At 51.1% G+C, this 27,121-nt stretch overlaps 1 protein-coding gene across 1 annotated transcript in view; it reads left to right on the top strand.

Moving 5' to 3' along the window:
* The window catches only part of LOC126517849 (neprilysin-1-like), a 42,747-nt gene extending 16,312 nt beyond the window's left edge, over positions 1-26,435 (top strand). Inside the window, exons 6-8 of the mRNA XM_050167656.2 lie at positions 9,858-10,248; positions 22,207-22,530; positions 25,537-26,435. Coding sequence (XP_050023613.1) covers positions 9,858-10,248; positions 22,207-22,530; positions 25,537-25,896 — 1,075 coding nt within the window. The 3' untranslated portion in view covers positions 25,897-26,435. The remainder of the gene's footprint in view (positions 1-9,857; positions 10,249-22,206; positions 22,531-25,536) is intronic.
* The last annotated feature ends 686 nt before the right edge of the window (positions 26,436-27,121 follow it).

Here is a 27,121-nt window from a genome sequence, read left to right as displayed (position 1 = left end):
CAAGAAATAACTCAGCACTACCGGTCAGCCAGGGCAGTGCACCCGCACCAGCACACAAATCGCTTAACAAGCGACAAGAAGTAGCTTGAAGGCGACTTCAGAAAAACGTCTCCCAACCCCCTAGGCTATTACTACTACTGCCCGGACCAATACCCTAATACATGTAACCGTTGTAAGAAAAAAAGCGGTTCTGTTCCACATTATGAGGTCGTGCCCAGCGGTAAATCACACGAATGACGAAGTAAGAAGTAACTGAGCAGTGGGAGGCCGTGTTGCCCAGGTCCGACCATGACCTGCAGGCCAAGGTCATCAAGAAAGCTGAAGAAGCCGCCCGGGACCAGGGGCCCGTGGCTGCCTAACCACAAGGTCACCCGTCAATACCTTGTTTTCCAATAAAGTGTTTACTCACTCACTCACTCTGTAGCTTGTGTAGTTAGAATGACGCAGTGTTTAAAATCAATGCTTGATTTTCCCTGAGATATTCGAGCTTGAATTATACACAGCGGACGTCACTGCAATATAAGGAACTGAATATGTCTTATTAATTACTTAATTATTGTATTAATTCTAAATTTTAGACTTTGACATAACAAGAGTACCTAAAACTTATGATCATTATATAAATATATAATTACTTAAGATACTTGCATTGTTGGTTTGTATTACTCATTTTACGAAATAATTGAGTAATGAAGTAAATAATTATTTTAATTACTTTTGCTATATCCAATAGATTGTTTATCCTGTTACATTTAGAATTGAAGTAGCGAGTCTTCACATACTGTTCATGTCTGCTTGAATGATATCTGCATACGAAGGAATAGGTTTTCATTGATACATATTTCCACTTTTGACACGTATATGTAAGATTTCCATGTGCATTTCCACAGTTGTTCTCTCTGCATTTCCAAGAAGTTCTCCAACGGATCTTGGTTCAGCCAGGATCCGTTAGAGAGCTTCTTCGGGATTGCCAAATAATCATGTCTGTCAAATGATCACCCCACATCAACGCAGTTCCTGATCGTTGTAAACTGCTTGTCATTTTACAACCTCGCAGAAGCAGTCAGCTTGGGCAATGCAAAGCTTGCTGAAGAAATGAGCTCTGTTCTTGAACATTGTGATGGCTCCACCCGAGAAGCCAGAGTTAATAATTTGGACAATGTCGTCAAAGCAGGGACGTGTTAGCAATTAAAAAGCAGATTCTTAATCGGTGCGTATGAAAGCGCCCTAGCGCGTAGTAATCGGTGCATGATGCGACAGCCCATGCTCTGGTGGCGCCTTCTCGTGCCTTTCGACATCGTGCGGCAGCCGTGAGTCCTCCCTGAACACCCTACACCATAGTCTAGTACACTACAGTATAGCTTTTTCTTCACTGCCACATAATTTTTTTCCGCGAGTATTGAGATCACAGCAAATGAGGAAGAGCTGTAGCGTCACCGGAAATTGCATCACGTACCCGTCGGCGACCACTGAATCGCTAACCATGCCACTTCTTTTTTATTCCTGAGTCGCAATCATGTCGTGTTGCCTGTGGTGACATGGTGTCACAATAGTTCCCTTCTTGCTTCGCAGTGATACCCACACCACTGCTCGCTAATACGAATGGGGGCTGTTGCCTGGTGGGTGCGATGATGCTTAACTTCCACTGTTCTAGGCACCATGGAGGTGAATTGATGCGGCTCTACGTAACGTCATTCAGTGCGACGTCCGATTGACGTCTGAGAAAGAAGAGGGACCTTTGGGTAACCATGAGCAGCTACTCGTCATAGACACCGAACAGCTACCAGCAGGGGCGTAGCGGGAGGCTGGGCATGCTCACAGGGTACTGTTAGAATCGCACCGCTGGCACGAGTTGTTGGAACCTCAGTGCTGACGCCCGTTGTTGCAAATGGGTCGCAAGCCCCAAGGGTAGCGTTGGCCTGGCGGCCTGGGGCACTGGAAGCATCCGAAGGTCCCGGCAAAGCATGAGTCGACTGGTAACAGAACAACTGGTTTATTCTAACATCGCAAAAGTGCGGGCGGTCAGGTCGACCGAAGTGAGAGACGGGAGAGCACGTAACTCAACAGAAGAAATCGGAGCCTCTCTCCTGGCGTCCGGGGGCAGCTGCTCTTATACTCTCGGCGTCGCGGGCAAGAAGGAAGGTCACGGGATGAGACCACGTGACGGCGGAGCTCGGACGAGCTGAGAGACAAGTTGAGACGAGTGTAGTGACGCATCGCCTGGCCGGCGCCTGTCAGACCTCCTCGCTTCACACTTGGGGAGCTCCTCTCCCCGGCTGCTGCGCTTTGACAAGCGTGGCACACACACACACACGCACACACGAAGACACGTGGCACTGAAACACGCCTGGACGCGCTTGGCGGGGAGGCGTATCGGCGGCGCTGAACGGGCCAAAATGTCCGCTGCTTGGAACGAAGCCCCGGCGTCCGTTGCATCAGCGCCGGCTATACCGCGCGCCGTAGGCGAAACGTAACAGACCGCCCCGCCGGGGGAAGGAGATCCCGATGGTCAGGGGACTGCATCCGCTATCCGGAGGGATGTCGCTTGATGATGCTCATAACCGAAGACGGTCGTCCTTCGGCGTTTCTTGAGCGCAGCGCACAGAGAAGGCCTCGTTCTCTCGTTCAGGTTCATACAGGACACTGCAAAGTGACTTCGGGAGAGTTGACATTTTTGTTCTCGTTCCCGGCAAGCGTTAGAACTACGCCGAAACTCAACCGCTCAGTCAGCAAGCACGGCACAACCCTCACTAAGCCCTGCCAGGCTCTTTCCCCTTTTTTACTACTGCCTAGTTCCTTACAGTAGTTTAGCAGCACTCAGAACACGTCCACAAATTGGAAAATTGCACGAGAAAGCACATCATCACTTTGAAACACTACACAAAAGCAATATGTTAAAAATCCTGCCTCAGGAAGAAAAACATCCGTAACAAACAATTTTGAGGCTGATTCCCACGTTAGGGGCTTCGACTTAAGCCATCGGCGTTACCGTTGAGACTCCCCTTTTTGTAACGCACCTCAAAGGAATGTTGTAGCAAAGCTAGGCTCCAGCGCAGGAGGTGGCCATTTGTGGAAAAGATAGTCTGCAGCCATTGGAGAGGGCAGTGATCCGTCTCGAAGCATGCGAAGCGGAGATCGCAGCGAGCGACCGTACACCAGCTCAGCTGGCGAAAACCCCGTAGCCGCATGCGGCGCGGTCCGTAATGCAAACATCACCCCAGGCAGACACAGCTCCCAGTCAGTTTGATGTTCAAAACACAATGCTCTCAACACGCGCTTCATGACGGAGTGGAGCTTCTCAACGGAATTCGACTGGGGGTGGTGCACTGAGCTGTGTAGCAGCTTTACCCCGCACCTTTCGAGAAAGGCTGTCGTCAAAGCGCTAGTAAACACTGTGCCCTGATCTGATTGGATTTCCGCAGGAAAACCAACTCGCGCAAATATGGACAGTAGTGCATTGACTATCTCAACTGAGCTGAGTTCTTTAAGCGGCACTGCTTCAGGGAACTTTGTCGCTGGGCAGATCACAGTCAAAATGTGTCTGTACCCCGTGGCTGTTACCGGCAGAGGTCCCACTGTATCAATAACGAGCCGTCTGAAAGGCTCCGTAATGATAGGTACCAACTTCAACGGCGCCCTCGATTTGTCCCCTGGTTTGCCCACCCGCTGACAGGTGTCGCATGTCTTCACAAAGTGGTCTGCGTCCCGAAAACACCCTGGCCAATAGTACTCCTGCAAGAGACGGTCCTTAGTTTTCTTAACTCCTAGGTGTCCGGACCACGAACCCCCATGCGACAAGCGCAACAGATCCTGACGGTAGCACTGAGGCACGATCAGCTGATCGAACTCCACTCCTCTGCGGTCTAGATACTTCCGGTACAGGACCCCACCTCTTTCCACAAAGCGAGCATTTTTCTTGGCGATACCTTCCTTGACAATGCAGCGTATGTTTTCTAGGCTGCCATCCTTCTTTTGCTCGGCTATCAAAGCCGACCGGCTGACTTTTGGCAACCTGTTAAGTCCGTCTGACGTAGGCGCGATGAGCAAATCCGGAGACAGCTCTTCTAACTTTCCCGTGTCGGGCATTTCCTCTCCAGTATCTGGTGCCTTCAACGCTACAGGCTCAATTTTATTCAGTTCGGGCGTGCTCTGAATATCAGCTTGCTGCGCCTCTGACCCTTTCTCATCGTACGACAACGTCGGCCCCGCAACTACCGCCTTTGCAGCGAGCTCCCGAACCTTCGATCTGGTTAAGGCCTGAACGCTAGCCTCACCAAACAAAAGCCCCTTCTCGCGCAGGAGGTGATCGGACCTGTTCGAAAATAGGTACGGGTACTGGGGGGGCAGCATAGATGACACTGCCGCCTCCGTCTCAAGCGCTCCGAAAGGTCCTTCAATCAGCACTTTTGCTACGGGCAGACACACGCTATGAGCTTCCACGGCTTGCTTGATCCATGCACACTCGCCCGTGAACATATCGGGTTCTACGTAAGAGGGGTGAACTACATCCATCGTAGCTGCGGAATCGCGAAGCACTCGGCACTCTTTCCCGTTCACGAGGAGGTCTCGCATGTAAGGCTCGAGAAGCTTCATGTTCTCGTCAGTGCTGCATAAAGACAAAAACACGACTTTTGTTTTTGTTTCTGGACACTGCGCCGAAAAGTGACCCGGCTTCTGGCACGTATAACAAACGCGCGCTTGCCTCGTCTCGAACCGCTTTCTGCGTTCGGCTTCGGTTGCCGCCGTCTCCTTACGTTCGGTCGGACTGCTTTCACTCGCATCCGCACTACGTGTGTCCCCCTTTGCTCTCATGGGTGTGAACTTCGGCCTCTCAAACTTGGAGCCAAATTCACCCTTTTGACCGTCCTTTGCTCCGCGAGCCCGACGCGTCACAAACTCCTCGGCTAGCTCAGCGGCTCTAGCCACCGTACTAACGTCTGGCCTATCCAAGACCCAGTACCGCACGTTCTCAGGTAACCGACTATAAAACTGTTCCAGCCCGAAACACTGCAGAACTTTCTCGTGGTCACCAAACGCTTTCTCTTCTTTGAGCCACTCCTGCATGTTTGACATTAGCCTGTAGGCAAACTCTGTATACGACTCACTTCTGCCTTTCTCATTTTCCCGGAACTTCCGACGGAACGCCTCCGCTGACAGCCTGTACTTTTTTAGCAGACTCGATTTCACTTTGTCGAAATCCTCTGCCTCTTCTCTATTCAAGCGAGCGACTACGTCGGCCGCCTCGCCGGGTAACAAAGTGAGCAAGCGCTGTGGCCACGTTTCCCGAGAGAACCCCTGCTTCTCGCACGTTCGCTCAAAGTTAACCAGGAACAAACCAATGTCCTCTCCAAGCTTAAACGGCCGCATCAGGTCAGTCATTTTGAACGATACTCGTTCTCCTGCACCGTGTGCCTGACTTCCATTACGAGCGCGTTCCATCTCTACCTCGAGACGCTTCATTTCCAAAGCGTGTTGACGGTCGCGCTCTTTTTCTTGTTGCTCTCGCTCTATCTGTTCTTTTCGTTCACGCTCATCTTTCTCTTTCTGTTCTTTAAGTTCACGCTCCTGTCTCTCTTCCTGTTCTTTAAGTTCGCGCTCCTGTCTTTTTGCCCGCTCCTCAATGGTCTCAAGGCATTCCGACAGCTCGTCATCCTCAGCTTCTAACTCAAGAATAGCCCTTAGCAGTTCTGGTTTTCTGAGTTTGTCTGAGACATCCAGACCCAACTCTCTTGCAAGCTCCAGCAATATCGGTTTGCGCAACGACTTCAAGTCCATGGCTGCTCTGAATGCTGCTTTCTCTACTGCCTACTATTGTCTTGCCGCAAACTAACCCGGCAGCAACGACAACCACAATTACCAGCTCTGTTTCTGACACTAACAAAAGCCTGGCAAAACTCAGTAGAAGAAAGTCCCGCACTCAACAAACCTCGCAGCCAAGAATTCAGCGCAGTCGTTCCGCTGCAGGCAACCAGTCATCACACAGGGCTCGTTGCACTGCTCCCGGATGGTCGTTGTGCTGCTCAGCTTACAGTCAACCGCATCTCTTCGCTGCTGGCCTCCGTTGTCGCGATCTCACCGCTGGCAACCAGCTGTTTGGAATCGCACCGCTGGCACGAGTTGTTGGAACCTCAGTGCTGACGCCCGTTGTTGCAAATGGGTCGCAAGCCCCAAGGGCAGCGTTGGCCTGGCGGCCTGGGGCACTGGAAGCATCCGAAGGTCCCGGCAAAGCATGAGTCGACTGGTAACAGAACAACTGGTTTATTCTAACATCGCAAAAGAGCGGGCGGTCAGGTCGACCGAAGTGAGAGACGGGAGAGCACGTAACTCAACAGAAGAAATCGGAGCCTCTCTCCTGGCGTCCGGGGGCAGCTGCTCTTATACTCTCGGCGTCGCGGGCAAGAAGGAAGGTCACGGGATGAGACCACGTGACGGCGGAGCTCGGACGAGCTGAGAGACAAGTTGAGACGAGTGTAGTGACGCATCGCCTGGCCGGCGCCTGTCAGACCTCCTCGCTTCACACTTGGGGAGCTCCTCTCCCCGGCTGCTGCGCTTTGACAAGCGTGGCACACACACACACACGCACACACGAAGACACGTGGCACTGAAACACGCCTGGACGCGCTTGGCGGGGAGGCGTATCGGCGGCGCTGAACGGGCCAAAATGTCCGCTGCTTGGAACGAAGCCCCGGCGTCCGTTGCATCCGCGCCGGCTATACCGCGCGCCGTAGGCGAAACGTAACAGTACGTATCCCCCCCTCTCCCCCACCTGTCAAGTGCCTGCCCCCCGCCCCTCCTTGGAAAAACATTTCTGGCTACGCCACTGGCTACCAGGATTGCTTATTTCCTTTCGTCGCTATGGAAGGAACACTCGTTTAATTCGCGTCCGAGAGCATGCGGTGTTGGTTAACTCGACCTCCACATGCTTCTACCGGCATCCCTTCATGTTCGCAACGCTCACCACCTTGAAAACAAGAGAGATTCGATAGACTGTGCTAGCGCTCCGCTAGGCGTGAAGCTATTTCTTTTTCTTTAGATCTTGCTTTCTGTTCAGATGACCTATGCTTTTTCCACCCGTGAAGCCATCCATCCCTGCCTGTTTCCGTGCCGTGTCACGCTGAAGCAACGCTTAAACATGTCGGCGCTCTCCACTTCGTGCTGGTTGGTCGAGTCGCACTTAAAGAACAAGAAGAAAAAAAAGACATTACAGGCTACTTCAAACAATAAAAATAAGACATTTGAACTTGCTCCATTGTATGAGTTTGTTCATTCGAACTTTCGGATAATTCGACTAAATCTTGTAGTGCCGAAGGGAGTTAACAGGAGTCGACTGTGCTGTCGTCTCATTGCGAGTACGATGCGGGGCGCGGGGGGCACGGGGGGAGACTTTTTGCTGGCACAGACAAAGCAGGCAGAGCCAAATCCTTAGTACCGGTGCTTCAGTGTGACTGCATGGATTTGAAAGCATGTTTTTCGTATTTGGGGTGCTAGTTGTGGTGCAGTAAATGTTCCTGAAACTCATTAAGCTCCGTCTTTCGCTCCTTTAGAATACGACCTAGTCCACTTTTGCGGATAAAAAAAGAATAAACTATGGATCATGAGCAACATTCACGACGTCACAGCGAGTTCGTGTGAAACGTTCAAGACAGTGTTGCCAGCCGCCTTTCATTTTTGCGTCTTGTTTAGCTTACCTGGGCTCCTCTCAGGGGGATGGTGAAATTTTTGGTACAGTGGACGCGTAATTTACTAATCCAGCTGAACACCTATTTGTGTGCCACTATCTCGTTGTTCTTTTGAAGTGTTTATGACCGTTTTGTTGCGATGAAGGTCTTGTAGTTTCATTTCTACGAGCAGTTTGTGAAATGCGGTCTAATGGTACGCTTATTTTGTAAGCTTTCTATTTATATGTGTAAAATTATGTGTGTTCCTGCCATAACCGTTATGTAATAGCCCTTTGTGATGAGCGTGGGACGTTGTGGCGGTTATCGCGACTTTTGGCACATTGTCAGGCGTTTGGTTGCCTTATGGCCAACCCTTCCCACACAACCACGTAGAAATCATTTGTATGTCTCAATAAGTGAATTAATACACGTCTTAACTTACTTTTCTCTTTTGGGTCTCCTTGGATGGGTTGATTATTGTCAAATGGAGTTCAACATTTTTGTCAGGCACTTTTTTTTTTCAGATATTGCATGGGAGGCTATTTCAAGCAGATATTTAAAGATATTTAATACTAGATAGTTCGCATACACGTACAAAGCCCGCCACGAACATCACACTTTTAATATACGTAACAGAATGTTTTTTTTTTTCTATTTTATTGTGTGTTAAAACAGTGGTTGCGTAAGACAAACTGCTAAAGGAGTCTTAACATCATAAGGCATAATACTGCCACTGAATTGGAGGTTTCACTGTTAAATGTCGTATTGTAAAGTTGAGTGAATGAAATCATTCGCTTAAGAATGCCATTAAGAATGTCTTTCTGTAATTATGGTGTTGTGCACGACAGTACTGGCGCGCTCATTTGCGTCATGTTGTTTTGAGCCTTTGGTGCATGCATGTCTTTACGATTCAGTTTTATACCTTAGTCCATGAAAACTCTTTCTTAAAAATAATTTGCTATTTTGGTTTACCTTGCACCTAACAATGGCGACTCCTGCATTGGCACGTGTGCTGCCAGTGTACATGCTACACTGACAATAACTTAGTAAACGAGCCCCGCAATCCGCGCACGCGTGATCGTCTACGTGGAAGTTTCGCATATAAAAAAAATGTGCAGGAGCCATCGACGATGTTAAGCGAATAGCTTAATGTTTCAAGAAAGCTTTTTGCAAAAGGAATAATCTGCTTGTAGGAAAACGTTTGCTGCAGCGAGGATACTTAGGAAGCACTTGTTCTTTCATTGCGTTGTTTCGTTATAAGGACAGAACCGCCAAGCCCCACATCTGTAGCTGTGGTTTATATAGGCGGCTATACATGCAAGCCAATTCGTCATACCTGTGTTGTCTCCAGTAGCGCGAGCGCCGAGGCGTGGAAGGCTACTCACAAACCTCCTTTCCCGCTGCCACACCGGGAGATGGCAGCGGGAGGAGAGGAGGTTTGCCTTTCCCGAGCGTTCCTTCGCAGCACGTTAACCTTCAGACGCCCCAAAACTCTCGAGTGACACCAACGTGCGTGTCAAATAGCTTTACACTCTAAAAAACGTTTACACCCTTTAGGGTGTATATCTGCAACACAACAATAATCGTCATCTGCCTTGCTTGTGTTTCCTTTCTTGAAAACTCGGCGCTCTCTATATACTTTCCTGTCGAGAATGCTGCGTCACACTGATAACACGCATGCCGTTCGTGACTGGAAAGTACCGGGCTCGCAGCGTTAAAGGAAGGAAATGCGGACAAGACAGATGGCGTTTATTGTTGTGGGACAAGATAAGCCCCAAAGGGTGTAAATTTTTCTAAGGGTATAGCATTCCCGACAGGAAAGTAGCGGGCGCGGCGTTTTCAAGAAAAGTAAGCAAGGTGGATGACGTATTATCGTTGTGTGGTTGAGATACACCACAAAGGGTGTAACTTTTGCTAAGAGTGTACACTCTTAGGCAAAGTTACACCCTTTCTGGTGTATCTCTGCTACACAACGATAATCGTCATCTGCCTATCGTGGCAGCAGGTGTTCACTTTCTCCCACTCTGCCCCATCGAGGTGCGCTCGTGACCTGGCGTAGCACTCAATGGGAAATTAGGTGCCGTTTTTCCGCTTGTCCAGACGACAGACGCCGGCTTTCTCGCTCAATGGCCCATTCGCTGCTTTCGTATACATATATATATACATATATATATAGAAAGCCGTCCGTCACGTGCGCAGGCGAGAGGTGGTTGGCCTCACGCCGCGCGCATGGGCCGACCTGATCTTCCGCAACCTGTTGGGCCTCAAGCACGACGCGGTGGACGCCTTGGCTCGCGACGTGGTCAACGCGGCGTTCGACCAGCTCGACGCCGGCGGCGGCTGGATGGCGGACGCGGAGACGGCGGAGCGCGCCAGGCAGCGACTGCAGCGAACCCGCCTGCTCTTGGGCCGCGCCGCGGTCAAGGACAACCTCAAGGCGCGCTACAGTCACGTCAAGGCGCCCAGCTCCGGCTCGCCCTTCGTCGCGTGGCTTATACAGACGCTGCAAATGGGCCGCAGGCGCCTCGCCGAGCACCTGCGCAGGGGCAGCGCCGCGCCGAATCTGGACGTGGACGACCCGGAGCTGCAGGTGCCATGCCCGCGGCCTGCGCGATGCAGTTTTGCTACGAAAATCGCCACGGGGGTCTGCCGGCGCTAGTGGTCTATGCGAGACCTTCGCAAAGTAAGGCAGATCAGCCAGTGCGGGATTAGATGCTGGCGTAACTTTTTAGCCAGACTATAGTTGGCAATTCATGCCGGCATAAGCTCAAGAGCGCAAAGACACACTCACATGACTCACACACACAACACAATTACATTCCCCCCGTCGAAATGGGTAATCATGAAGGATATTCAACACATCCCGCTGGTAAAATTTACGCGTAGTCTGTTTTAAAAGACAGGTGTATGTACGCAATGCCTTGAAGTAATTTTCCTAGGGCGATGTGTTGTGAAGGAGCAGAGCAGCTTGTTAGTGTATTCCAGAACTTTCGGGGGTTATCACGAAGGATATTCAACAGATCCTGGTGGTAAAATTTTAGTGTGTTTTAAAAGGCTGGTGTACTCGCGCAAAGTCTCGAAGCAATTTTCCCACTTTTGTGACGAGTTTAGTTCTTTGGTTTCTCGGAAAACGAGCTGTTTTTTTTGTTGTTGTTCTTCAAAGAAGTTTGCGCAGCGTGTTCGAAAACCAGCGCTTATCGGAATTCCCGCGAATGCGCACGAGAAGTCATGCACTTTTCCATCAGCGATAGGATCTATCGTTTGTACGAAGGCCAGCTCTGTTCAACCGTTCTTGATTTGGGTAGCCTAGTGAAGTGTTGGAAGAAACGCAGCAAGTTCAACGTTAATTTGAGTGAAGTTAGCGTTGTTGTAGTCCCGGATATACTTTATCAAAGGCAGACAGTTAGGTACCTTAATTGAAAGTAAAAGTAACTATTTTATGGTCACTTAAAATCAATCCATTATTTGCATACGAGTATTTAACTTGGGTTCAGGAGTTAGTACTAGATCAATAACGTTGTTACCGCGAGGTTAGATTAGATTTGTGTATATTTCTGTGTATATATATATATATAATATAGTGAAGCAGACACGTGTATGGAGTGGTTTATTGACGTTTCGGCCGGGGTCCGGCCTTCATCAGATGAAGCGCGATCTTTCTGATGAAGGCCGGACCCCGGCCGAAACATCAATAAACCGCTTCATACGCGCGTCTGCTTCACTTTGAATATTTACCCCGACCCAGAACTGCTTTTTTTCTGGTATATATATATATATATATATATATATATATATATATATATATATATATATATATATATTTTTTATTGCTTTGACCATATTCTTCATGGGTTTTCTCGCTGTCGCGCCTCCCTTACTGCCTGGACAAGGAACTCACGGTGATGAGTGATTGTACGCAATATATTGAAAAATTAATCTCTACAACATACGGTCATAGGTTACGACTCGATGCGAAATGAAATGAGCGAAACGCAAAAATGCCCATGAACCGTGCATTGGTTACACGTCAAATAACCACAGGGCGGTCGAAATTAATTCGTATTCCCCCATTACGGCGTGCCTCATAATTATGTCGTGACTTTGGCACGTAAAACCCCAGAATTTTAAGCGTAGAATTTTGGTCATCCTCTTTTCTGTAAAGTAGCAAAGAAAAACAAAAGTCCTAAGTGAGTGAGTGAAAACTTTTGAGTCTTTCAAGAGTTTCGCGGTTACGAGGTCTCCGTCGTCTTCATCTTCTTGGCGCTGGCGACTTGAGACTCCTCTTCAGCAAGGGTGGGCCCCTATTCCAAGGCTCCACTGAGTCGTGCTGCATCGCTCGCGTGCTGCACTAGGGCCCTTTGGGCCGTGAGCTCGCTGCTGGTGAGCCGACTCTCCCATTGCTCCGCACTCGGGTGTTCGTGTTTGTGGAATGCTTTGTTGCGTTCGCACTCCCAGGTGATGTGGTAGAGTGTAGGTTTGGCACCGCACCTGCATTGTGTCGGAAACATCTTATTGAGCACGTGTAAGTCGGGGAAGGAGTTTGTTTGTAGTCTGCGCCAGCTGGTCGCTTCCTCCTTTTTGAGGTCTTTGTGTGGTGGCGGATATCTAAATCTAGTTCCTCTATGTAAGTTCAGGGTCTCTGCGTATCCCCCCTCGCAAGCCTGTAGGTGGGTCTCCGGGGCATCCGACCGCCCAGCACGGAACGCTTCGCCTCGAGCTAGGCTGTCTGCCCTTTCGTTCTCCCCTATGCCTACGTGACCCGGGATCCAGATTAGTTTGTGCCTGGGCTTTTCCTTCTCGGCGGAGGTGGCTCCGCTGAGTATTCTGAGGGCAGTTTTGCTGATTCTGCCTCTCGTATAGTTCCTGCACACCTCTTTTGAGTCCGTCAGTATGTTGAGAGATCGGCCTGTTCTATAACCTTTCGCTGGCGCCAGCGCTACGGCAATCTCCTCGGCCTCCGCTGTGCCAGCGACCTTTGCCGTGGCATACGTGATCGGGTTTCCTTCCTTGTTAACTACTACCGTGGCGGCCACGCGTTCTCTTCCGTGTAGATATACGGCGGCGTCCGTGTATACTGTATTGTCTAGCTGGGCTAGCGTTCTCTCAACGTATTCGGCCCTAGCTTTTCGCCTGTTTTCGTGTAGGTTGGGATCCATATTTCTCGGCAGTGGTCCCACATTAATGGTTTTCCTGAGGTGGTCCGGTACGTCCGCGTATCTCTGTCAGTCCGCTCGTATCCCGACCCAACCTCCTCAGGAGCGCTCGTCCCATAGGGGTGCCTCTGAGTCTCGCGGTTTGCGTACCCAGCAGAGCCTCGGCGAGCTCGCTGAAGGTGTTGCAGATGCCCAGCTGGAGCAACTTCTCGTTCGACGTGTTTCTCGGTAGACGCAGAGCCGTCTTGTACGCCTTCCTGAGGATGGTGTCTGCTTGCTCTCTTTCTGCCTTGGTCGTCACGTGGTACGGCAGGGAGTACGTGACTCGGCTGACAATTAGGCTGTTGACTAGCTTGAGAGTGTCTTCTTCTTTCATTCCGTATCTCTTTTGGGATACCCTATTGATCATGCGGCCCACCTGTTCCGCAGCCTTGCTCAGCAGGCTAATGGTGTGGCTGCACTTCCGGCTGCCTTGTAGCCACATGCCCAGGATCCTAATCATGTTCTTCTCTGGGATGTTGTGTCCCTCGAGGGTCACCTCCAGTGTCGCTTGCGTTGGGTGCTTGCCGACCCTGAGGAGCTCCGACTTCTCCGTGGAGCATCGCAGTCCCCTTTCTCTGGTGTAGTTCTCCACGCAGGTCCCCGCTTCCTGCAGTTTTTCTTGCTTCTCTCCGAGGATCTCCTCGGATCTCCTTAAGTTTTCTTGCCAGGCCAATCATTGCCACGTTGAAGAGGACAGGCGATATGACGGATCCTTGGGATGTGCCATTGCACGGCGTGGGGAAGACGTTGCTTCTCAGCTCGCCCAGCCCCACCGTTGCCGTTCTGTTGCTCAGGAAGTCCCTGACGTAATCGTGCACTCTCTTCCCGCAGTTGGTGTTGTTGATGCCCTCCATGATGGCCGCGTGGCTCACGTTGTCGAAGGCCCCCTTTATGTGGAGGGCCATGACGACGTTTTCGCCCGTTTTCGGCATCGTCTCGAGCACTTCCTCGAGTTGGAGCAGCACGTCTTGCGTTGAGAGGTTGGCTCTGAAACCGTACATGCTATCCGGGTACCATCGCTCGTTTTCCAAGTGCGACTGGATTCTCTTCGTGATCACTTTCTCGTACAGCTTGCCCAGGCACGACGTTAGGGATATCGGCCTGAGATTTTCTATTTGGAGTTTCTTCCCTGGCTTCTGAATCATTACGACGACGGCGTGTTTCCACTCCGCCGGAACTCTTCCTTCTTGCCAGAGCGTGCTGAGGTAGGCCGTAAGTTGGTCGATGGCCTCGTCGCCGACATTTCTGATTAGCGAGTTCCGGATTTTGTCCGCCCCCGCCGCCGTGTTCTTGGTGGCCGATCTTATCACCTCGACGACCTCTTCTCTCATGATGGGTCGGTCCGTGGTAGGGTTTTCTTCGCCGCGGTATTCTTCCTTGTAGCTCTCGACCTGGTCTTTGCCGTAGCTGTGAAGAAGAAGACGCGCCTCGCGGCACAGCCGCATCGCCAACACGCGGCTCGTCTCCGCTCGCGCTGTTGATTGCTGGCGTCCGTTTGGACAGTGCTTCGGGCTGCCTCGCCGTTCCCGGTCGCTGTGCCTTCGCATTAGGCGCCACCAATAAACCCTTTCACAATTGGTGGAGGTGCTGGGACTCAAACCCCGTCGCTTGAAACTCTGGAGCTAAGATCAAGAACGCTACCGCCCGCCATGACCGACAGCTCATCCCAAACGGCACCGACGCCACAGTCCGTCACCTGCACCGGCGTTCCACGACAACGGGACCCCAAGATCTTCAGCGGTGCAGACGACGAAGACGTAGAAGACTGGTTTGCGTCATATGAACGGGTGAGCGCACACAACAAGTGGGATGATCCAGCCAAGTTAACGCACGTCATCTTTTATCTGGCTGGTGTTGCCCAACTGTGGTTTCATAACCACGAAAGTGACGTACCCACATGGTCGCTCTTCAAGACAACCTTTACGGAAGTGTTCGGCCGACCCGCTGTTCGCAAGCTGCGCGCCGAACAACGCTTGCGCGCCCGAGCACAGCAGACGGCAGAAACGTTCACAAGCTACATAGAAGACGTCGTGGACCTTTGTAAACGAGTCAACGCCGCAATGCCCGAAGCTGAGCGAATTCGCCATATACTGAAAGGCATCGATGACGGCGCATTCCAGATGCTCCTAGCCAGGAATCCGCGCACTGTGTCTGAAGTTGTCAGCCTATGCCAAAGTTACGATGAGTTAAGGAAGCAACGCGCTTCGACTCGGCGTCCTCTGGGAAGCGACGACTTGTTGGCGAGCCTTGACAACATGTACGACCCATCCTCATTCCTTCAGCGGGTCAAGGACTTCGTGCGTGAGGAAGTTGCCCGCCAACTTTCTTTAGTCCCCTTCACTCAGGAGCCCACCTCCCGTATTCCAAACTCGCTCCGCACCCTCATTTCAGAAGAGGTCGCCCAAGTTGTCCCGTCCGCACACCATCAGCCGCCTGCAGCCGCGAATCTCAACTCTGCGCTGGCAGTGCAGCCTGTCGCCGCGCCTCTCACCTATGCGCAGCCAGTCCTGCCTGTGGCCGCGCCTCTCACGTACGCGCAGGCAGTGCGCAGGCCTCCACAGGCGTCTTTCGCGACCCAGTCCCAACCGCTGCCACCGGAAACCCATGCTGCATCTTGGACTGCACCGCGAGCTAATCCTTGGAGGACACCTGACAATCGACCTATCTGTTATTCCTGCTGCACTCCCGGACACGTCGCCCGATATTGCCGCCGTCGCCCTCAAGCGTTCGGCGACGCCTCGCGGCCCTTCCAGTACGGCAGCCAGCCATTTCGCCAATACGCCGCTCCTTCCCCCCAACCGTACGCTCGTGCTGACATCCCAGAATTTCCTTCACGTCGCTCGCCATCCCCTCGCCGACGCTCGCTCTCCCCAATGCGTCGGCGACCCGCACCACCTGACCAGGAAAACTGAACGTCGCAGTTCAAGAGGCAAGAACTGCGCCCCATTCGAACTGTCTAAGTCCTCGCGCCTCTCCTGCTAACGTGGTCGAAATTTGTGTAGAAGGTGTTCCTGGATTCGCTCTTGTGGATACCGGCGCTGCCGTTTCTGTGATAGCCACCAAACTGTGCCGTTCGCTGCGCAAGGTGACCACGCCGCTTTCCGGACTGTCGCTTCGTACGGCAAGCGCGCAGCACGTCACTCCGCACGCAGCCTGTACTGTACGTGTGCTTATTCACGGCATTGTTTACATCGTCGAGTGTATTGTTCTTCCCACCTGCTCACATGACGTCATCCTCGGATGGGACTTCTTATCCAGCCATAAAGCCGTGATCGACTGCGCACGCGCCGAAGTTGAATTTTCCCCTTGTGACGCACCCTTGGACGAAGATTGCGACCGCCCTTCTAAACTTACCGTGCGCGAGGACACAGATATTCCACCTGGCTCCTTCGCCCTCGTACCTGTCTCTTGCGATGCCATCGCTGATGCAACGGTCTTCTTCACACCGTCCGACGTCTTCATGAGCCGTAAATCCCTCCCACTACCCTTCGCGACGCTTGACATGGCTGGCGGCTGCAGCAATATATACTTTTACAATCCCCTCTGTGCGCCTGTTACATTGCTCGTTGGTGAATGCCTTGGCATCGTGGAACTCCTCGACTCTTCGTCTTTGGTTGACGTCCCCGGAGACTCTTTTGATGTCGACTCCGGCCAGTCGTCTTCGATTTCCGCGCTTGAAGAGACGTCCAAGGATGCATTCTCGAGTGCCATCTCCGATACCCTCACACCTGCCGAACGCGCCGACCTTCTTGATCTCCTGCACAAATTTAGAAATTCATTCGACGTTTCACAACCTCGCCTGGGCCGCACGTCGGAAGTGCAGCACTACATTGACACCGGTTCACATCAGCCGTTACGTCAACGACCGTACCGCGTTTCTGCCGAAGAGCGTCGTGTCATTACCACCCAAGTCGAAGATATGCTGCGCCGTGATGTTATTCAACCTTCGCACAGTCCCTGGGCATCTCCTGTCGTTCTCGTTCGCAAGAAGGACGGGTCTATTCGCTTTTGCGTCGACTACCATCGGTTGAATAAGGTAACGCGCAAAGACGTCTATCCTTTGCCGCGCATCGACGACGCCCTCGACAGTCTTCAGGGAGCAGAATTCTTCTCGTCCCTTGACTTGCGTTCAGGGTACTGGCAGGTCCCGATGGCTGCTGCCGATCGCCAGAAAACCGCATTCATTACACCTGACGGCTTATATGAATTTAAGGTGATGCCTTTCGGGCTTTGTAACGCCCCTGCCACCTTTGAACGACTCATGGACAACACGCTGCGTGGCCTCAAGTGGTCTATATGTCTGTGTTACCTCGACGATGTCGTGGTTTTCTCGCCTGATTTTCCTACTCACCTGCTCCGCCTCAGACAAGTTTTGACCTGTCTAACGAACGCTGGCCTTCAACTCAACCTCAAGAAGTGCCGCTTCGCCGCGCGAGAGCTTACCATTTTAGGCCACGTTGTGTCCAAGCATGGCGTTCTACCCGATCCTGCAAAACTTCGAGCAGTCGCTGAATTTCCGAAGCATCAGACCACCAAAGAACTTCGAAGCTTCGTGGGCCTATGCTCATATTTCCGGCGCTTTGTTCGAAATTTCGCATCGATCATGGCGCCATTGACTCAGCTTCTACGCGGTGACGCCGCCCTCTCCTGCTGGTCCACTGCATGTGACTCCGCCTTTGCGACGCTGCGTCGTCTTCTGATCTCCCCACCTATTCTTCGCCATTTCGACCCGTCAGCTGCAACTGAAGTACATACAGATGCCAGCGGGGTCGGTCTCGGCGCCGTCCTCGCCCAACGAAAGCCGGGCTACCCCGAATACGTAGTCGCCTATGCGAGTCGCACGCTGACGAAGCCTGAGGCCAATTACAGCGTGACCGAAAAAGAGTGCTTGGCTTTAGTATGGGCACTTGGCAAGTTCCGACCATATCTGTACGGGCGCCCATTCGACTTAGTCACAGATCACCATGCGCTTTGTTGGCTCGCCAACTTGAAAGATCCCACTGGCCGCCTAGCCCGTTGGGCACTACGCATCCAGGAGTACGATATTCGCGTCGTATACCGCAGCGGACGCACACACTCCGACGCAGACGCCTTGTCTCGTTCACCTTTACCTCCAGACTCGGCCTGCGGAACAACTTCCGCACATTCCGTGTCATCTCTCGACATGGACTCCTTTGTCACCGCACAACGTCGTGACCCGTGGATCGCTTCTCTTTTCGACTATCTTTCTGGATCATCGACCATCCCTGTATCCCGAACCCTCCGACGCCAAGCAGTTCATTTTGCCATTCGTGACCAGCTGCTGCACCGACGCAATTACACTCCTGAAGGTCGTCGGTGGCTTCTGGTGGTTCCCCGCAGCTTAAGGTCTCAAATATGTGCCGCTTTCCACAACGATCCGCAGTGTGGCCACGCCGGAGTCTTCAAGACGTACGAACAAATTCGCCACCGCTACTACTGGCGCGGCATGTACAATTTTGTACACAAGTTTGTTAGGTGCTGTCTTGACTGTCAACGCCGCAAATCGCCGCCTTTACGCCCGTCTGGTGCCTTGCAGCCGCTCCCGTGCCCTGCCGCACCCTTCGATCGCGTCGGCATCGACCTATACGGCCCGCTTCCTATGACGCCAGACGGCAATCGGTGGATCGTAGTTGCTGTTGACCATTTGACACGCTACGCCGAAACTGCTGCTTTACCGAGTGCTACAGCGCGGGATGTAGCCTCTTTCGTCCTACATCGCTTCGTGCTTCGACACGGCGCACCTCGAGAACTCCTCAGCGATCGAGGTCGCGCCTTCCTCTCCGAAGTCGTCGAAAGTTTGCTTTCGGAATGCCACATTATTCATCGGACAAGCACGGCATACCATCCACAGACTAACGGGCTCACAGAGCGATTTAACCGCACACTTGGTGATATGCTCTCTATGTACGTGGCATCTGATCATGGTAACTGGGACCGCATCCTTCCATTCATCACGTTCGCGTACAACACCGCGATCCAGGCCACTACGGGATTTTCACCTTTCTTCCTCCTGTATGGTCGCGAGCCCACGCATACCATCGACACGCTCCTTCCATACCGTCCTGACGCCTCCGAGTGTCTACCTGTGTCCGACGTCGCCCGACAAGCCGCAGAATGCCGCCAGCTAGCGCGCTCCTTTACGGCAGAGCAACAGCAGCGCCAGAAAGAAAACCGCATCGACACGCGTCCAAACACCACCTAAGCTCCAGGCGTTCTTGTGTGGTTGTCGGTCCCTTTCCAAACGCCGGGGCTTTCCTCGAAACTCGTCCCAAAATTCGAAGGGCCTTACCGAGTCTTGGAACAAACGTCCCCGGTGAATTTTCTCATTGAGCCCCTGTCACCATCTGAAGACTTGCGCCGGCGTGGACGTGACATTGTCCACGTCTCGCGTCTCAAGCCCTACCACGACCCTCTACCTCCCGATTCTTAAGGCGCCAGGATGGCTCTTTTTGTCCGGGGGGAGATTGTGAAGAAGAAGACGCGCCTCGCGGCACAGCCGCATCGCCAACACGCGGCTCGTCTCCGCTCGCGCTGTTGATTGCTGGCGTCCGTTTGGACAGTGCTTCGGGCTGCCTCGCCGTTCCCGGTCGCTGTGCCTTCGCATTAGGCGCCACCAATAAACCCTTTCACATAGCATTTGACCCGGACTTCCTCAAGGAGTTGTTCGTCCGTGCCTTCGTACTGGTGGACTAGCCTCTGTATCGACTTGCTGCCTTCGGATTTGTTTTTGCTCGGGTCCATGAGGGCCTTGAGGATCTGCCACGTTCTGGCCGTACTGAGGGTGCCGTTTAGCGAATTGCTAAATTGCTGCCACCCCTGTCTGGCCAGCTGCGTCGCGTACTCCTCCGTTTTCTTGGTGATGTCCGCAATTTTCTTTTTTAGCTTTCTGTTGAGTTTCTGTCTCTTCCACCTCTTGGTGAGCCCGCGTCTCGCCTCCCATAGCCTGAGGAGCCGCTTGTCCACCTCCGGCGTCTGTTCCGTCCTGTCTACTTCCTCCGTGTATAGGTCTTGGATTCGCCTGAGTTGTTGGCTCCACTCTTCCGCCGAAACGATGCTGCCTTCGAGCTGCTTGCAGTGCGCTCTAAAGGCGTCCCAGTCCGTCAGCCGAGCCGTGCCAATCTTCCTCCGGACGTTGTCCGCCACCGTGCTGATCCTTATGTGATGGTCGCTCCCAAGGTTCTCGAGCAGGTTTTCCCACTCCGCTTGTTTGACGCCCCTGATAAAGGTTAGATCGGGACTCGTGTCTGGACTGACGCTATTCCCCTGCCTGGTCGGTTGGGTTCTCGTCGGTTAGCAGCTCGCACCCTACGTTCTCTGCCGCCGTGCAGATGCCGCGCCCCTTTTTGTCCTCGTTAGTATAGCCCCATCTCGGACTCTTGGCGTTGAAGTCACCCGCAATGATTAGAGTATTCTGCCCCGCCAACTTTATCGCCTCCGCAAAGAGCCTAATAAAGTTCCCCTTTGTTTGTCTGGGTGGGCTATATAGATTTACGATGTAGGTGCTCTTGGCTTTTCTTTTCTTTTTGGGAATTATCTCCGTGATTACGTGCTCTATTTGGGTATCCTCTATCTCTTTGTGTGCTATGGCTACTATTTGTTTGCTTATGAGGGTCGCGGTGCGGCCGCTCTCTTGACATGTGTAGCCCCTAAGCGTTGGGGTGCTGATTGTTTCTTGCAACATGATTACATCTCGTGGGGTTCCTCTGGTGTATATGAATTGCTGTAGGAGGCCCTGCTTGCGCCTGTACCCCCTGCAGTTCCATTGCCAGATTTCTAAGTGTTGTTGTTTCCGTTCTGCCATGTCTGATTATTGTTGGTTGCGTTGGGGATTTCTGCGCCGAACCTACGTTCGTTGTATAGTCTGCCTCTGGCGTCGTTGGTGGTTCTTTGCGTATTCTGGTTCTTTACATGATTTCGGAAACTCTGCTCTTGCAGGGCAAACTTTTGTTGTGTTTGCTGTATTTCGCTTTGCATCTGTTGCATTTGACTTTGCATCTGGCTCTGTAGATTCATTATGAGACTTCTGATGTCGTCAATGGGGTTCCCCTCTTCGTTGTTTTGTTGTGCCAGCTCCATGGTCTGGGGTGGCGGAGAAGGTGTGCTAGTCGGTGTATAACCTGCCCTCATTTTTTGTTTTTCCCTGATTAAGTCGTTAGCTGTTTCTTTAATTGTCTCGATTCCTCGCGACTTTGCTCGAGTTCGCGCCTGAGACTTTTGATTTCTTCAATTAGTTGTCTTCAGATGGTGATGGCGGCCCAATCAAATATAGTTTTCCGGAAGCCTTTCAAAGGAACTCTGGGCCTCATAGTCACGGGCGTACCTAGGAAATATTTCCTGAGAGGTGCTGCTGAGACAGTGGCGCCCATTCTGAAATATTCTTTTTTTTTTGTACCCTCAAGCCCGAGGTAATAAAAGGGGAATGGGTAAATGAAGCATATACGAAAGTAAAGAACAAAGCAGCAAAAAGGGGTTAGTTAGAACAGCAAAATGGAATAGGGAATCAGTAAATTAACTTAATTTTGCGCGTGAATCAAGCACGTTGCTGACATAAACTTATTGTATAATTTGAAATATTCATATAATGACACGTACGTAAGTTGTGCTAAACAATATATCGCCGCAGCTATAATTTCGGGTGGTGTCAGAGCCCCCTAACCGTATACCTTTGGTTTAGGTCCTGCCCGCAGTAACAAAAACGTTCTTAGCTGAAGCTCCTCATGCAGGAAGCTGTCAGCCAATCGTAACGCCCGACATATTAGCGATGGCGTCTTCCCAATGGCAAACTGCAGTTAAGAACGAAAATCCTTGTGAACCCTGCCCAGTTGTAGCTTAGAGTGCATCTTGATGTCATTTAATATGGTCTTAACTGCACTCGAGAGACATCGACGAAGTGAGTCGTGTTTTCTGCTTTCCCGCCTGTGGTGGAGAACATAGGGGCCCGTGTGCGCAAAAGTGTTCTTACGCTAGAACTTTTTTTAAGAGCAGGTTACAACCAACCATATCAAAAGGGCCGTAAACTAGAAAACAGTTTTTACTATAAAAAAAAATTTGTGAATTTGGTCACTGCTTTTTTTTTTTCGTTTTCTTTCTATGAGCTCGGGCTGCCCGGCCTCAGAGTTCGTACGTATAGTTGGAGGATGTACGCAGAAATGCCCGCTTCCTGAATCAGAACCCCACTGCGTGATTAAACGTAATGTATATAGATTCGATTTGTATGTATGTTGTTTTTTTCTATTGGGTGTTGTTAAGTATACCTAGAGAGCACCGGGTCTAGCTGTGTTATCATATTGGACAATGAACGATGATGACTATACTTATAACTACAATTACAGGTGCTCGATTCGGAACCGAACGCGATCCTGGACCCCGTCCGGCTGGAGGTTCTGGTGACTCCGGCGATGCTGTTCTCGCCGTTCCGCGTGGAAGGCGTGCCCAGCGCCGTCAACTACGGCGCCATCGGAAGCCTCGTGGGGTCGCTGCTGTCGCAGTCGCTGGACCCGTCCGTCGGCGCGTACGACGTGCTGGGACGCAGGCTGGGCGACGCGGGCTGGTTCTCGGAGGACAGCCTGAGCGCCCGCAAGGCCACCCTGGCGTGCGTCGGCGCGAAGGTTGCGGCGCACGAGAGCAGCTCGCTGTCCGACGACCAGACGAACGAGGTGCGAAGGATGATGACGATGTTGCGCTGTACTCAATGAGAGCAGCATTCCGGGCAAGTGGGTAATCCATTACTCAAATTATATTGCGCGACAAAAAGCGACACGGACGTAATAGATGACGACACACCAAGCGCTTGAAGTGTCGTCTTCTCTTACGTCCGTGTCGTTTTTTGTTGCGCAATATCATTTGAGTAGCGGTATACTCACTCACGCGTACACTGACTCACACTCGCTTTGCGCTCGCTTCACAGGCGTGCGATATAGGTAACTGGTGGGTGACCAATGGTGTGAGCGGAGGTAAATGTGAACGGGAGCGGGTAACGGTGAGTTTTCGGTGAACGTGATCATGGACGGGAGTGATTTTCGTTGAGTGTGAGTGGATGTGAGCCTGTATGTGAGGAAATGAGTGCCGGTGGGCAGGACTTGACGCGAGTACGAGCGTGAGTAGCATACGTGCCAGTAAGTGTGAGCGGAAGCAATTATGAACGCGAGTGAACGCGGGTGAGCATGACTGGGCACGTGGGTGAGTGCCGACGAGTGTGAGCGCTGGTGAGCGCCAGTGAGCACGTAGCCTTCGAAATTATTGTCGAGTTAACATTTGAGTGAACGTACTCTCATTCTGCCGACCTGTGCCAGAAACGACCAAAGAAAGCCACGAACGCTGTTAAGACAAATAGACTAGATCAGGTAAATTTGCTTTGAAGATGCCTAAATGAATCGGCTATGGACCCGTCTAGATATACGCTGCATAATATTATGACATGAGTGATGGACATCAGTAGTTGCAATACATGGGGAGATGTAAAGTTAGAACAAAAGAACTGACGCGATATTTTAAGTGGCACATTAGCTTCGCCGCAGCCCTTGAGTACAATAAGCGCCCGGAAAGAAATCATTGTCACCCACCTGACAGTATTAAGAAACTAGCGAGTGAAATACACGCGGTTTTCTTGGAAGGAAAACTTTACAGTTGGAAAAAAAATTCGTCCTATGCTAAGCATTCAACCGAGGACCAACGTTGTTTGCGGGGTAGTCTTTCTACCAACTGAGCCGGCCAGAAGGCTAGCAGAAAGCTAGTCAATGCTTCACAACTCGAAGCATTGAGACATCGAACAAGACATATCGGTTCTGCGTAAATCCGCAAGGTGGAGGAAGATTCAGGAGAGAGTGAACTTGTCATCATCCGGAAGATGACAAATTTTCCCTCTCAAGAATATTTTCTTTTCAACTTGTGGCTATCCGCAGAACTGATCTGTCATACACGGTACTGTATGTCGGATCATCATGCCTGTAATTGCTGAAATGTTTCGCGCTGTTCGTAAGTATTAATGCGGCAAAAGTGGCTTCACTCCTGGCAACAGAGCAGCACGCGCGGTACTGCGTATACGCATGGCACCGAAATTGCCGCAGAAAGTAAGGACCCTAACGTCGCGAAAGCAGGCGTGGAGACAGTTTCGCCAATTTTGTTGGGCAGAAATGGCATATGTGATGCGTAGTATATATATATATATATATATATATATATATATATAATATGATGAACGCCAAGAAAGGAACCCGAGGGCCCGATTTTTATTAGTCATATCATAAGAAGCCAACAATCAAAGACACCAAGGACAGCATAAGGGAAATTGCACGCACTTAACAATTGAATCAAAGAAATGATAAATTAATGGAAATGAAAGTGGATGAAAAAAACAACTGTCCGCAAGTGGGGAACGATCGCACGTACTCGCATTACGCGTGCGATGCTCAATTATCAAGGTAAGAGCATCGCACGTGTAATGCGAGTACGTGGGATCGTACTCTGATGCTACTCTGTTATCGTACTCTGATGCTCTTACCAAGGCAAGAGCATCACACGCGTAAAAAAGTGACTCAGGAAAGGCGCTACTCGAGATCCTATACGTACGCCTGAACGCTGGGCATTCACACTCCCTTCCCAGGAAATGAACGTAGAGCGGAGATAAAAAAAACAGCAGCTCCAAGAAACCTTCCGTCAAAACACCACGTCGGGAGGTGAAAGCCGCCTCACCGTTGCGTTCGCAAATTAATTCTATTACGCTCTGCGTCAAGGCGTCGTGGGGCACGGTACAGTTCGTCTATGTCATCGTTAAAGGCACTGCAGCCTACAGGGTCCTCTTGATCCAGAAAAGTCTACAACAGAAGGAGAGCAAGGAACAGAAAAAGGGTCCTTAACATGCGAAGATTCCAAATGTCTCTGAAGGAACTGTTACACAGAGTACAGCCAAGTGTTATTTCCTCACCGGTACTATTGTTCTAAACGGAACCTCAGGTTTGTGTGTTTTTGGGTAGAACGACGGTTCCATCAACAGTCCGGTGCTTTGCCTCGCGTCGCTTACTAAGTTCTCTAGCGAGAGATTCTTGAGCAGTTCGACAGCACAGGCTTTCACCTTGGTTGCCTTCTTACACACCTTTCGGAAGTTCTTATTCACCTGCTGTCTTGGAAAAGGGTTCCTTAAAAAAATTTGATTATGGGGTTTTACGTGCCAAAACCACTTTCTGAATATGAGACACGACGTAGTGGGGGACTCCGGATTAATTTAGGCCACCCACCGGATTAATTTAGGCCTCCTGGGGTTCTTTAACGCGCACTTGAATCTAAGTACACGGGTGTTCCCGCATTTCGCCCTCATCGAAATGTGGTCGCCGCGGCGGAGATTCGATCCCCTGACCTCGGGCTTAGCAGCCCAACACCAAAGCGACTAAGCAACCACGGCGGGTAACGGTATCTTCCTCCGTGACCCTCTGCGTCCCCCTCTGTGTCCCCTCTGTCCTTCTTTGTCCCTCTGTGTGTCCGACACGACGGCCGTAAGGCCACGCGTTACTTGGCGTGCTCCTATTTTCTCCGCTTTAAGTCAAGTACAACTTCTTACAAACTCGCCTAAATTTTACTTCTCGTAATCCCCTCCCTTTTGTTTTGGTATTAAAACAAGTACACGCAAGCGGCGATACATGCGGTTCAAATAATCCGTTACCCCGCAGGTGCTGTCTAACACCGTGGGACTCCGCTTGGCGCACGCCGCCTTCCTCGCCAAGCTGGACGACAACGACACCCGGAAGGCGACCGATGGCGACGTCCCCGAGTGGCGCGGACCCTTCTACTCCGGCCGGCCCGACGACGCCAAGGGCCTGCAGCGGCTCTTCTTCGCCGCCCACTGCTTCCAGCTGTGCGGCGTGTCGCTGCCGCGAGGCGTCACCACCTCCACGCTGCCACTGCGCGACCGTTGCAATCTGCCCCTCATGAACTACGCCGAGTTTGGCCGCGCGTTCGACTGCCCCGCGAACAGCGTCATGGCGGCCGACGCGACGAACAGCTGCTTTCCGGAACCTATGGACCATTGACTTCCGCTTCGTTTTTTTTTTCCTGCCTTAATTACCGTATTTTTATTGTCGATGTAATCGGGAGCTTTGCCCGGATTTTGGTACTTCCTTTTTCCTCGCTTTCTTAATTTCTTTTGTTACAGGCCGTTTTGATGCTCGTCAGTTCGAGCGATGCGCGTTCGATTTGCCCAACCGGAGTGCTCAGCGGACGTTCGTTTCGCGAAAGTTTATCCCTTAGACTCTTTAGTTAACTGTATTGATCTCATTTTGCTCGGCCATAGTAATTAGGTCTTGAAGGTTATCGCTTTTATATTTAGCCAATTTCTCAGGAGCACATAATGTTTGCCGGACATTTTATTGTCTTCTTTGGTACTTTATCTCTTATTTTTCTTGGCCGGGGAAGGGACGTTTCTTTCATTCGCGTGCCACTAATATCATTGTCGCTATTCAATTGTTAGTGGTAGCTGGTAATCCTACGGCGCTACGATCTGTGACGTCATCACCGATTGAACAATACATGGCTTGGCCTACAGGACCAAGTATTAAATATCTGATTTCGATCATACGTTGTCTGTACCACCTAGCTTTTGTTTTGTTTTGTTTTGTTTGTTTGTTTGTTTGTTTGTTTGCTTGCCTGCTTGCTTGCTGGCGCCGCTTATTTCTTTAACGAATGGCGGAGCTGCACTAGAGCTGTAGAATGTGAAATTTTAGGATCAGAGCTTCCGGAAAAGTGTTTTCCTGTCAATAGCATGTTTATAATACTCGCGATCGGGGTCTTGAAGTATTGGCCGCGGGAAAATAGGTGTTCTCAAAGTAGTGAGGTTGTAACCGTCACCCGCGACTACCGCATTTTATTTTATCGTTGTACGTATGTGCGTGCGTGTGTGCATGTGCTATAACTAATCAGTCAAAAAGAGACAGGCATACAAAGAGATTGCAGAAATGTAGTAAATTGCAAAACTGTCGCCCTAAAGTTGACTTAAAGCTGGCTTCTCCGCACTAATACTATATGTGCGGAGAAGCATACTTTTCTGACACGCCTCGTTTTGTATATTTGTAGGTGTTGTATGTCCCCCTCAGATCAGAAAAAGGCCAGTTAAATAAAATAAAATTACAAGCGCCAAGTATCTATAGCACATCAGCAACATCTGCAAAACCGAGCTTGAGGTATACGCCAATGCGAAAGAAGCCAAAGTGCTTGGAAATACATGAAAACACAAAGAAGAGTACTGTTTATTTCCTACGT

The sequence above is a fragment of the Dermacentor andersoni genome, chromosome 11, assembly GCF_023375885.2.
Source record: "Dermacentor andersoni chromosome 11, qqDerAnde1_hic_scaffold, whole genome shotgun sequence".
NCBI lineage: Eukaryota > Metazoa > Arthropoda > Arachnida > Ixodida > Ixodidae > Dermacentor > Dermacentor andersoni.
This window is presented reverse-complemented; position numbering and strand designations above follow the sequence as displayed.